At 43.8% G+C, this 13,145-nt stretch overlaps 1 protein-coding gene across 1 annotated transcript in view; it reads left to right on the top strand.

Annotated features, from left to right (window-relative positions):
- CACNB4 (calcium voltage-gated channel auxiliary subunit beta 4) overlaps positions 1 to 13,145 on the top strand; it is a 142,378-nt gene that overhangs the window by 60,824 nt on the left and 68,409 nt on the right. Inside the window, exon 3 of the mRNA XM_084810959.1 lies at positions 5,747 to 5,866. Coding sequence (XP_084667085.1) covers positions 5,747 to 5,866 — 120 coding nt within the window. The remainder of the gene's footprint in view (positions 1 to 5,746; positions 5,867 to 13,145) is intronic.

The raw sequence follows: 13,145 nt of genomic DNA, 5'->3' as shown, positions 1-13,145 counted from the left end.
ACAGCTGGCAGGCCAAGAACTTTCAGAAACTCCTACCCTGATGGATGCTAGGTGTAGCCCTTAAAGGACCCACAGTTATTTCTGTAGCCTTATGCTTCTGCGTGGCCAAGGAACAGGAGAATCTGTGGGGGAGTCATCCATAGAATCTGAGGTTGAGGGGAGGGCTGTGTCCTGAAGTACGGATGATATATGAGGTGGTGCCCAAGGTTCTCCCTGAAGAGCAGCAACCAGTGGCTCATTGGACTCTGAGTCCTCTGAGCCTGGGGACATGGCAGCTTCAGAGAATGTTGAAATTAAACTTGGCAATTCTACGTGGTTGGTTCTCTTTAGAATGCATGTGAATGCAACCTGTGTAGGTGAAAAAGTGAAGAACTTCAACTTTCTTTGGCCGCAGGATTATTGCCTACAGTGCAGTCATTTCCAGAGTAATAGGTACAGATGATTGGTATTATTTTGGTTTTATGGGAGTAGCTAACAGTTCCATCAATTTTCAGAGGGGTAGCCTTGTTAGTCTGTTACAGCAAAAACAATGAAGAATCTTGTAGCCCTTTAAGAACATAAGGAGTCCATCTAATCCAGCATTCTGTTCACATAGTAGCCAATCAGCTGCCCACAGGAAACCCACAAGAAGGATATCAGTGCAACAGCACCCTCTCACCCATGTTCTTCAGCAACTGATACTGGAGGTAGCATACATCCATCAGGACGAGTAGCCTTATCTTCCATGAATTTGTCTAACCCTCTTTTAAAGCCATCCAAATTGCTGTCCATCATTACATCTTGTGGTAGCGAATGCCATAGTTTGACTATGTGCTGTGTGAAGAAGTCCTTCCTTTTATCTGTCCTGAATCTCCCACCAATCAGCTTCATGAAATGACCCTGGGTTCTAGTATTATGAGAAAGGGGACAAAATGTCTCCCTATTCACTTTCTCCACACCATGCGTAGTTTTGTACACCTCTATCATGTCTCTTCTTACACACCCTTTTCCCCAAGTCCCAGACATTGTCATTTTTCCTCATAGGAGAGTTACTCCAGCCCCTTGATAATGTTAGTTGCCCTTTTCTGCACTTTTTCCAACTCTGCTTTAAAGACTCATAGATTAATTATGGCATAAGCTTTCATGGACTGGACTCCACTTCATCAGATGAATGAAGTGTTATCCTCCATTGGCAGGTATTAAAGGGGCGCAGGAGTGAGTCGCAAAAAAAAAGGGAAAAAAAGGTTCCACCATTATAAGCCTCACAATTCTGCTGCTTATAAAATGACACCTGTAGAGCTAATTACTTGAAACATGGCATCCATATTCTACCTGATGTGGTCTAGAATTGTGCAAAATTGCAAACCAATCTGATTCAGTTTTGAATTCCATTATTCTTGTCAGCATTCAGAAGGTGAGGGAGGGGTAGCAGGGAACTGCAACAGAGATAAGAGTGAGGTAATTTTGAAGGCCTGAAGGGAATCACTGGGCAGAATCCGACGAGGTGCTTACGTCTCCTCCGATTCCCTTACACCACACCAATTCTCATCCACAAGCGGGATCCCCTGCTTGTGGAAGGAAGATTTAGTGCTTCCAGGGCAACCGGGTATGAGTGAAAACACTCATTTCTGGAATGGAGCAGGTCAGTGGAACTCTCATAACCTGCCCCAATAGCAAATTGTTTCCATTCATTTTTGGGCTTCCTCTGGGAATTGGTGGAGACATAAGTCCTCCATTGGATTCTGCCCACTGTCACTGATCACTGATGAAGGGGGGATAGAGGGGGAAAGGGAAAGAGTGTGTTGGAATCCTATCCAGGCTTACTCAGAAATAAGCCTTTCTGAACATATAGGAATATATCTATTTGTTTTTACATATCTATTCAGTTAATGACTTGTTTCTGGTGTGTGTGTGTGTGTGTGTGTTTTAGAACACTGTAATAATAAATTTCCTTTTTAAAAACCAGGGGAATTCATTATCAAAAAACCTCCCAGTTTAAGACCAGAGTTAAGACTATTTCATGTTGGAGCCAGGAAACTGGAAGCTTAGGCTGATGCCTTAAGACACGTGCCCTGCGATCAGTGATGATGTTGTGCAATGTCATATAATTGCTTATAAGCAATTGTGCAATGTCTTTATTGCATATAAGCAGCCAATAGGCATGGGTCAGCTCACAGGTGGATTCCTCTAGCAATACAGCAAAGCTCAGATGTTTCATAAGGCAATACAGGACCAGGACAATGTGGGGCAGATTTGCTGGTCCCAGGCACTCCATCCTCCCCATCTGGATTTGGGACTGAAAGATCCAGGAAAAGTGTGGGTACATAGAGGGCAAGTTGTAAGCAAGCACAATTTCTGACATTGCACAACATCATTACTGATCATAGGGCACGTGTCTTAAGGCTTCCAATTTCCTGGCTTTGTGGAGCTTGAGCCAACATGAAATAGCCTTAACTCTGGTCTTAAACCATCACTTCTTAAAATCATTGATATATACACAGATGTCTGAAGGAAATAGAAACGTGAAACAGTGATATGCAAAATGAAATGCAAAAAATAGTCTGTGTCAATTCCATTAAGCTTAAACGTATGCAAAATAAGCATAATAACCATTCACAGCAGCTGTAACTGATTATAAAACAACCATCATAGCATTGCTAAATTATTTAACACCTATAGCAGGATAGGAAGCCATTGATTCAAGCCAGAGGTGATAGTATTGAACTACTCTAAGCTGTAATTCAGCAGTTTCACACTGGAGTCTGCCTTTGAAGTTCTTCTGAAATTCAACCAATATTGATCCCACACCTTATCAGAGCTAAGTAAATTATTTTAATCTGTTTGTGCTTGAACCCACTGATGTACATTTTAAATTGGATTCCTTCCAGAGCTTCTGATAATGACACTGGAGCACTACTCAGCAGTTCCCAGTCCATGCAACCGCAGAATATACTGAACTCAACTCCACCTATTTCCTGCCCCCCACCTCGATCAGTTTTAATGTGTTGAAACTGGTGTTGGCATGCCACGTTCTGAAACAATTACAACAACCAATTCAATGTAACAAAGCTGTTAAAAGAAATCTAATGTGGGCTGTCACAGCTGTAATGGACATTCAGCTTTGGCCAAAGAGACTCCATTTTAAGTTAGTGGCCATAATAAGATTAGGGCAAGAATACAAGGCAAGGGCACTTATGAAAGGCTTTTGCTTGGTGTGAAGGTGAAAAATAACACATTATTGCTTTATATGAGAAACTGCAATGATGAATAGCAAATACAGGAGGGGGGAAGTACAGAGGAATGTGGTTTAGCATACATTGTTTATCACCTATATCAGAGGGTTGGAAATTCTGTTCTGGGTAACTCAAATGTCTGAGATGAACCATCGTGGTGATTCAATACTCCGTCCTGAATACTCCATCTTGCAAGTGCAGACCATGTTAGTGTGGTCCTTGAAAGTCCAGGTAAGCCGCTGACCACAACAGGGCTAAATGCAAGCCTGGAAAATTTGACCAAGCCATGCTGCAGAGGCATCACGGTATGCCATCAGCTCAAGGGATGGGTGAGCAAATGTCTCTGAATTGTACAATCCCATGTCCAAAGCCTATAATGTTTTTGGGACGCAGTGAAGTTCCTTTTCAGCCCAGCTTAAAAGGGACTTGAAAGCGGATTTGGCTGTGGGGCATTCTGTTTACTGCTGTTGACTGTTTTTTTTAGCTTCTCTGGTTTGCACAGCTTCAGAGGGCCCAGTTAGACAGCTTCATGCTTTAAAAAGCACTTGGGTTATTTCACTGTAGAATAAACATCTAACCACTGCTTATCACAGCAACAAGAAGAGTGGCTTTAAATGGACTTCTTTAAAATAGACTCCTTTGAATCATTTATCTTCCTTCTCTCTCTCTCTCTCTGTTTTTACTTGTGTATTTTCCACTTTGTTTTTTTCTGTCCATGTTCACGTCTAAAATTTGCTATAAAAATATAATGACTCTTTGGCATTGGCAGTTACTGGGTAATACAATTGTAGATTTTGATAGACAGCAATACCGTATGTATTATAAGATAATAATGCTGCCATTCTAAACATGAAAGGCATTAGCAGCATAGACTTCAAGTAAAAGGGTAAACTAGCGATGCAAGGTGAGAAACAACCCATCTCACCAGTAGAATTGGATGGGGAGTGATACTGTGAAGATTTTACAGATGATCATATTCATGTTCAATATGCACTAATTTTGGTACATAGTAACACATGATTAGGCTGAAAATGCCATATGAGCAGGTCAATTAAAAGGCCTGACAGCAACAACTAAAGCGCCATCCTATGCAAGGTGATCAGGCCAGACTTAAACAGTTCTCTATCCCATTTGCTTCTAAACATCCCCACTGTAATTTTTGCCAGTTAAAATAATGCACCAATTCTAGATGGGCATCTCCAGGGACTGGGAAAGACTCCTGCCCAAAACCACAGAGAACCACTGCCAGTCAGTGCAGACAGAACTGAGCTAGACGGATCAACGGCCCGACTTGGAAGCTGCCTGTGTAAAGAGGACAAGAGATCACGTCCCAGCCCTAGAGAACTTGCAAGCTAAAATGGGATGTGGTTTCAGGCACTGCAGATGGTCCTCTACCTACTCTATCTACTCCTCACTTTTACCAGGTATATTTTGTGCAATGTGTGTGTTTATTTTTCTTACACAGTTTCCTCTATAATGCACAAACATGTGCAAACTAAATAGTAAGTACACCTTATAGGACATGTACGCTGATGACAACACATTTAAAAAATAACTAAAACAACAAAAACATAAAACACAATCTCAGAGGTGCGTCCGTTGTTTTTACAGAAATCTCCCTCTATCTCTGTGTCTGAACAGCCATGCCCTCTTTCTTACACAAATTAGCTTTGCATGGGATTCCTTATAAATAGGATCGTGTCCTGGTTTTGCTCAATAGCTACACTCACTTGGTTAGAAAGGGAGCTTTTATTCTTAAACCTTCATTTTGGAGAATTAAGCTATTCATAAAACTAGCCTCAGTATCCCAACTTAAATCCAATGCATAGAGGGACGGGGGACGGGGAGCGGTCTGTTTTGCCAGGCATCCTGGTGGGGGAAGGAAAACAAGTACACATATTCTTCTTTTGCAGACTGAAATACTTAGTACCCAAATGTGAACAAAGCCAAGATTCTGACTGCCATTACTGTTCACGTCTAAGAATACAATTCTAAACACACTTACCAGGGAGGAAGCCCCATTGAGTAAACATGCGTAGGATTGTGCAGCATGTGAAAAATGTGTATGCAAATAATATGATCTGCTGAGTGAATTTTACTGAGCTATGTTATGCCCTGATTAAATCTGACACTATGTAACCTTTTGATAGTGGGATAAGATCTATTCTGATGAGACTTCAATCTTGTAATAGGTTGCCATGCTGTATCCAATGCTGTTAACTTTATGATGCATACATATAAGGGGTAATCAACAAGATCTGCATTTTCTGAAAAAAAGATATTTTCCGTGGTTGAATTTGTTTGTTTCTGTAAAATAAAAACAGAGAAGGAAAACAACCCTAAAAGGCTACTCTATTGAGGGTGGGGGTGATGGAGAGGGATCTGCACATACCTCTTGGTTGAAATAATGAATAAAACATATAGATGAAATGTGGTTAAAAATAAATCCGTGGCCTTGGGTAATTTTTCTGCATATTTGGCTTCTTTCTGTACTCTGTCCATCATTTTTGTTAATAATATCCTTTTCTTTTTAGGGATCAGCAGATTCGTACACAAGTAGACCATCAGATTCTGATGTCTCTCTGGAAGAGGACAGGGAAGCAATCCGCCAGGAAAGAGAACAGCAAGCAGCTATTCAGCTGGAAAGAGCAAAGGTGTCCCTCTCCCTCTCCCTCTCCCTCTCCCCTTTCTCTCTCTTTCTCTCTCTCTCCCCCCCCCCCTTAGAAAGGAGATGCAAATGGGGTGGAGTATCCAACTGCAGGTTTGGCAGCTTCCTGGGGGAAACTGGGTTTGAACACCGAACTGGTAATTACTAGTTTAATTTAGCCAGAGGTTTCCTTGTATTTAGGAAAGCTGTATTTACAAACACACTTGTGCCCAGTAGTGGAAGCCGTCTTTTGTTCCCAAGAATGCCGCTGCAAATGACACTGCCTCATGATATAGCATCATGACCCGGAGCATTCAGTCCCAGGAATGTGGTTGGGCTGTGAGAAGCAGTGGCAAGACTTTTTTTTTTTAATGTAAATAAGGGAAAAAAGACAAAACCTCATAGCTACCTTTCATTTGAAGATAAGACACACATCCCTGCCCAAAATTCTTAGAATTTGCCCCCTCCCCACAGATCAATCCAGTCTTTGGAGGATGGTTTTGCTCCATCCCCACAGTCAATTTTGCAAAAATCCAACACAAGTAGTTACCCCTTTACAGAGAGTTCTTGGCATTTACTGAGAAACATGGGGGAAATTACATTATTATTATGCAAATGAAAAATTACTGAAACATGTTTTTACAATTTGATTATCATTCTTGCCCCAGTGAAAGGGCTTATTTTAAATTAACTGCAACCAGAGGGACAGTACACCACACTGTAAAAAAAATGAAGAAAAAGCAGTGATGCAAGGTTGTATTTTATTTTTGACAAGCTGTTTTTCAAATTCATATTTCCAACATCTGTGTTCTTCCCCTAAGGAAGATGCCAGATGCCAAAATGTGTTAAGAAATTTGAAAAAAAAACAACACCCTACCAGTTTGTCAAAAAATATCTCACACCTATAGACTTTGCCTTTTTCTCCTTTAATGTATTTTAAATTAAATTTTAAAAAGAACATCAGCCGGGACCAATATGTTGTTGCCTTTGTAGTTCCAGTGACTAAATCTCTGGGTGATTTAATAGTTAGCTTGTTTGGTGATGAAAGTTAGCAAGAATAGCAAACTTAGGAAGGGAACTGCTAGATTCAGAAATGGTTTCAGTGAATGTTGGGGCCAAATGTAACTCACTCTGCATTCCAGACAGTTGCCGGTTTCGTGGTCGGTCTGGCAGGGGTGTAATTGTAGCTACTGGATTCTGGACTAAGATAGGCGTATCTCCCTCTAGGGCCCAGTACCTGTTAATCCAGGACTGGGTAGAACCTAGATCTGCAATACTGGTGGAATCTCTTGGCTGATTTGCAGTAGATCCGCAAGGGCTTCTGACTCCCCCTGCCCTACCATCCTAAATTATGCTGCTGAAATGAAGAAAATTTAGAGTAACTCGGAGTGGAATTCCGCATGCAAGGAGTGTGGGCTCCATTCAGTTCTGGTAGAATAAACAATTTCCTGGGATCAGAATTCTTCCATTCTCTGTGTATTTCTTTTGCGCTAGGCTCCAGTTGCTGGGTCTCAGGGTTCTAGTAAAAAGCAAGGTAGATCTTGCAAGTCTGAAGTCTGCCCTCCTCTGGGTTAATCTGCTGCCAGGCAAGCATGTGTAACTGGCTCAAACTCCTGCACAGATTTTTCCCTGCCAGGCCTTAGGCAGGATTTTGCTTTTTTCAACATTTTGTCTTCTGGCATCCAGCATGTTGATAAAGTTAAATGAGTATTTGGCATATTTTTTTCTTTTTAAAAAAAACGAACAAAAACAATCTATTGAAAAGATCAAGAACAAAAATCACTTGAAGTATTGTTTTTGGTGGAGGAGAGAACACAGTGGCTTTTTTATTCTCACAAGGGCTGTCCGATCAGCACTCTGCACAACCAAATGGGAAGGTGGCAGGGAGATGGCTTTATGACTTATCACAAAGGCAAGCCAATCAGGACTGTGCATTCATTTCATTTATTACATTCCTACGTATGCCGCCCAATAGCTGAAGGTCTCTGCACAGCTTACAAAGATTAAAACCTTAAAAATACATTAAAAAACTATTATATACAAACATATAAACAGCACACAGAGAGAGACACATATATCTAAAACAATTTTAAACAACAATGAGAACAATCCAGGACCTGATTAAAACATCTTGTGTTACCAGATGCCTGAGAAGAGAAGAAGGTCTTAACCTGGCATCGAAAAGGTAACTATGTTGGTGCCAGTTGGGTCTTGTCAGGAAGATCATTCTATAATTGGGGGGCCACCACCAAAAAGGCCATCTCCTTTATTGCCACCTTCCAAGCCTCCCTTAGGTGATGACTGTAGTGTACAGATAGGTTCATGCCAGGAGAGGCATTTCATTGGGTTTCATCAGTCCCAAGCCATGTAAGGCTTTATAGGTCAAAACCAGCACCTTGAATTTGAGCTCGGAAACATACAGGCAGCCCAAATAAGCAGACCAGAATTGGTGTTATATGTTCAGACTGTCTTGTCCCTGTTATCAATCTGGCTGCTGCATTTTGCAAAAACTGCAGCTTTTGAACCATCTTCAAGGGCAGCCCCATGTAAAGCACATTGCAGTAATCTAACTTGGAGGTTACCAACTGACGACTGAAGCCAGGTTATCCCTGTCCAGATAGGGGCGTAGCTGGGCCACCAGCAAAAGTTGGTAGAAGGCAGTCCACGCCACTGAGGCTACTTGAGCTTCAAGTGACAAAGATGGCTCCAGGAGAACCCCCCAGGTTACGAAACTGCTCCTTCAGGGGGAGTGCAACCCCATCCAGAACAGGTTGAACACCCTCCATCCGGTCAGAAGAACCACCCACCAACAGCATCTTGGTCTTGTCTGGATTGAGTTTCAGTTTTTTACCCCTCATCCAGGCCATTGTTGCAGCCAGATACTGATCAAGCACATTCACAGCCTCACCTGATGAAGATGAAAAGGAGAAATAGAGCTGTGTGTCATCAGCATACTGAGGACAGCACACTCCAAAGCTCTGGATGACCCCACTCAGCAGTTTCATGTAGATGTTGAATAGCATGGGGGACAGAACTGACCCCTGCGGAACCCCATACTGGGGAATCCATGGGGACAAGCAATATTCCGCAAGCACCACCATGTAGAGCTGACCATCCAAATAGGAGGAAGACTGCTGCAACGCAGTACCTCCTACTCCCAACTCTGACAATCTTCCCGAAAGGATACCATGATAAATGGTGTCAAAAGCTGCCAAGAGATCAAGGCGAATCAATAAGATCACACTCCCCTTGTCTCTCTCCTGACATTGGTCATCATACAATCAAGGCTGCCAAAACCCCAACTGAAATGGATCCAGATAATCAGTCTCATCCAAGAGCGTCTGGAGCTGGTTGGCAACCGTCCCCTCAAGGACCTTGCCCAGGAAAGGAACATTTGCCACCAGCTTAAAATTATTAAGATTTTGTGGATCCAGGGAAGGTTTCTTTAGGAGTGGTCTCACCACTGCCTCTTTTAGGTGGCATGGAACCACTCCTTCTTGCAAGGAGGCATTAATCAGCTCCCTGGCTCAACCAGCTGTTCCCACCTGCCAGTTTTTATAAACCTAGAGGGGCAAGGATCCAATACTGGTCACATGAACCTGTCCAAGCACTTTGTCAACATCCTCAAGCTGTATCGACTGAAACTCATCCAAGAAAACTGGACAAGGCTGTGCTCTGGATACCTCATCTGATTCACCTGCTGTAACACTGGAGTCTTAAGCCTGAGAAGATGCAGGAGATTTTATCATGGAAGGGCCTAACAAATTTATTACAGTGGGTGTCAGATGGATTGACAGTGTCCCTAAGGGCCAGCCCCAGATGACCCTGAAAAGCACTGCTGGGCAGCACAGAGACGTTTCAGTAGAGGCAGCAAGATGTTGTTTCTTTGCTGCCCTCACTGTCCCTGAATGTATGTGACCAGAGGGACACCACTGATTGCATCCACGAAGAGTTTTTCTCCATCAGCACTAAAATAAAATAAAATAAAATAAAATAAGGAGCAATCAGGGCAATTCCACAGATCAACCAAGGTTTCGACAAGAGAGCCAGCCATATCAGCTGGAAACCTCCCCAGATCCCTTTGGAAACCATTTGGATCCATTAGCCTCTGGGGGTGGACCATCTGAATAGGTCCCCCCACCCTTGTAGATGGGAAAAGCTGTCCCAAGTCTAAACCTCAGCAGGCGATGATCCAACCATAACAAAGGGACTGACTCAAAGTCCCCACCTTTAGACCATTATCTCCATGTTCAGTTGAGAAAAAACAAGTCTATAGTATGCCCTGCTACATGTGTTGGGCTGATGACATGCTGGGATGTATGAATCCCATACCTTGCTGTTCGCAGGGGATCCGCTGGGGGGGGCGATCTGTTCTTCCCCCTGGAATCCTCGCCGGCCAGCTCAGCTCTGCGGCGATTCCTCAGAGCTGCTGGCGGGCTCCGAAGCCCCAGCAATATGGCCGCCATTGCCGTATCATTGGCTGGACTGACGAACTGCGGACACAAATGGCAGCTGGTGTAGCGGACAGCATTTGCGTCCCCTGCTCTTTGACGTGATAGGCTACGTAAATTTTTACGTAGCCTATCGTGCGAAGGAAGAGGGACGCAAATGGCGTCCTCTACGTCGGTCGCATTTGCATCCGCAGTTCATCAGTCCAGCCAGCGATACGGCAATGGCAGCTGTATCACTGGGGCATCGGAGCCGGCGGCAGGCAGGGTCCACCAGTGAGGACTTCGCGATAGAGGAGGAGATAGGAGATCCCATCCTCCACGGACTTCGGGGGCCAGATTCAATAGAATCCGGGCTCATTGGCGTCTGTGGAGGATTTCTCCAACATCCCTAGTCCCATGGAGACCATGAAGTCCTGAGCCGCCCCAGGCAAGGTGCCCTCAGCATGAATGTTGACCTCCCCAGAACCAGCAGTCTGGGGACCTCACACCCAAGACCACCTCCGTCCGCTCAGATAGGGAGACTGTTGAGCAGTGGAGTGGGTGGCATACCAACAGAATCCGTAATCTGACCCAACACAAGGTGCAAACACTCCAGACCAGTAGTCAGATGGTCAGGGAGTCTGCAGAGGGAGATGGAATTCCTATAGACCACAGCAACCCTCCCTGTCCCTCGCGGCCCTCAAGTCTACCCTGTTGCTGAACCAGGTACCCTGGTGGGCGCAGCTGGGAGAGACTAACTCCTCCTTGCTCGCCCACCCAGGTCTCACTTATGCATGCCAGGTCGACTGCCTCATCCACTATTAAATCATAGATAAGGGAGATCTCATTTTGAACCGATCTGGCATTTAAGAGTAGCATCCTGCGCATAGCCAGATTCTCCTAGAAACAGGAAAAACTAGTCACGGCTGCGCTTGGTTACATTTGGAAGTTTGTAGCTGTCCAACAAGGGTTGACTGTGGGTCCACAGAGGGGCTCACTGCTCAAGTAAATAGTCTGTCTCTACCCTTAGTAAGTACAGTGAATCATAGAAAAGATTTTTATTTTCAACATGAGCAACATGGAAGAATAAACACCAATTTGTATGGATTCTGAGAGAGTTGATATAGAAGGGAAAGAGAATTTGTGGAATGCTTCTTAGGTAACATTTTTTACTAGTAGGATGTCGATACTAGAGTATAAAATACATTAAGAGTAATCCCATTGCAGTGTGGCATATTATATTAGCAGTTATTGCCATCAACTGGTGTTAACACGTGTTTCAAGTAATAGAAAAAAAACCCCTTGATATAGCTTTCTGCTTTGCAAATGTTGGAGGCTGGCACTATCTAGTGGACTATGATGTAGTGCCAGGCAACACAGATGGTCTGGTTCCCCACTCTATGGAGAACACAGCCATCTCTTTCACTCAGATATCCATAAAACTTTTCACGAAATAGCCACGCATGCAGTAGGGAAGCCCTGTATGTGGGCAGAGGACAGGACAGGCGGGGGGTGGGGCATGTTTGTGGGAGAGCTCATGTTTCACATGTAGAAGGTCCTAGGCACAGTCTTTTTTAATCAGAGCACAAAGTTGTGTTAGGTGGATCGTAAGTGACCACTGATCCACAATAGTCGCTTATGAAGCGATACAGGAAAAGAGAAGTTGCAAGAGCTTCCTAGTGCAAGGTTTGAAAATAGAAGTGGTGAACCTGTCACACTCCAGACGTTATTGAACTCCAACTCCCATCAGCCCTAGCCAGCATGGCCAATAGTCAGGGATGATGGGAATTATAGGTCAGAAGTCTGGAGGACCACCAGTCCCGTCCCCCCCGCAGTAAGGGGGGGTTGCTTGTATGGTAGAGCTAAGAGAAACTGCTATTATTGTTTCTAAAAATAACATGTAGACAACCTCAGACTGGTGGTGAATGCAAAACATCTGGAGGGTCACAGGTTCCCCACCCCCTCTTTAGACCATGCCTATGGCACATGGTAGATTTGTGGAATCCTGTGCCGCTCATTGGGGCTTGGCCATTAATGACATCTGTTCAAGAAAACACCCCAGTGAATTTACAGAGAATAGTAATATATGTGGCTATCGGGGGGGGGGGGAGGGAGATCCTTCTGTCACTGTTCCTAAACTTTAGAGTGAAGAAAAGACTAGGTTGAGTGGTGCCCTCCATTGTGGTTTGTATGATGGAGAAGGGAGAAGGTTATTAGGTAAATCATTGATCTGGGTCACACCCTGATCTTAAACATAGTGGAGCCCTTATGTGTATGGAAGGAGTCCTTCCATTCATGGAAGGGCCTTTGATCCAGTGGAGTCTTCCACAAATGGAAGGGGAGAAGATATTTACCAATTCCCTCTTCCTACTGCACTCTTCCTGTGCCAGTTCCTATGCTGTTCAATAAGCAGAAGGTCTCCTCCTGTGTTTGGAAGGTCTCCCAATCTCCTGGAGAAGATTTTTTATCAGGGGCGTGGAGGAATCACCTTCAGTCCCTTCTGTTTGCAAGAGCCAAGAGCAGCCCATTCTGTGAGTGGAACTCAGCTCGTGGATCTGTGGATCCAACATATTCCCTGGAAACTAATGACTTGATTTAAAAATCAGTGGAATGCATAGGTATATAATGAACATCTATAGGATCGGGGTAAAAGGCAGATATTTTCTACTCACTTAAGTAACACCAAAGTTGCTTGGCATTCTCAGACAGGTTAGCATCTGAGAGCAGTGGTGGTATTCACAGGTTTCTGACATTGTGTCAGAACACAATGCATTTCAGTGGAGTTGTTTCACACATCCAATGGTCATCAAGTGTTGAGTGATCAAGTGTTACAGTATGCATAACTGTGTAAATGAG

Source organism: Heloderma suspectum, chromosome 1 (genome assembly GCF_057233095.1).
Source record: "Heloderma suspectum isolate Gila_16-S chromosome 1, 16-S_ref, whole genome shotgun sequence".
NCBI classification, from domain to species: domain Eukaryota; kingdom Metazoa; phylum Chordata; class Lepidosauria; order Squamata; family Helodermatidae; genus Heloderma; species Heloderma suspectum.
The sequence above is the reverse complement of the archived record's forward strand: the minus strand, read 5'-3'. Positions and strand labels throughout refer to the sequence as shown.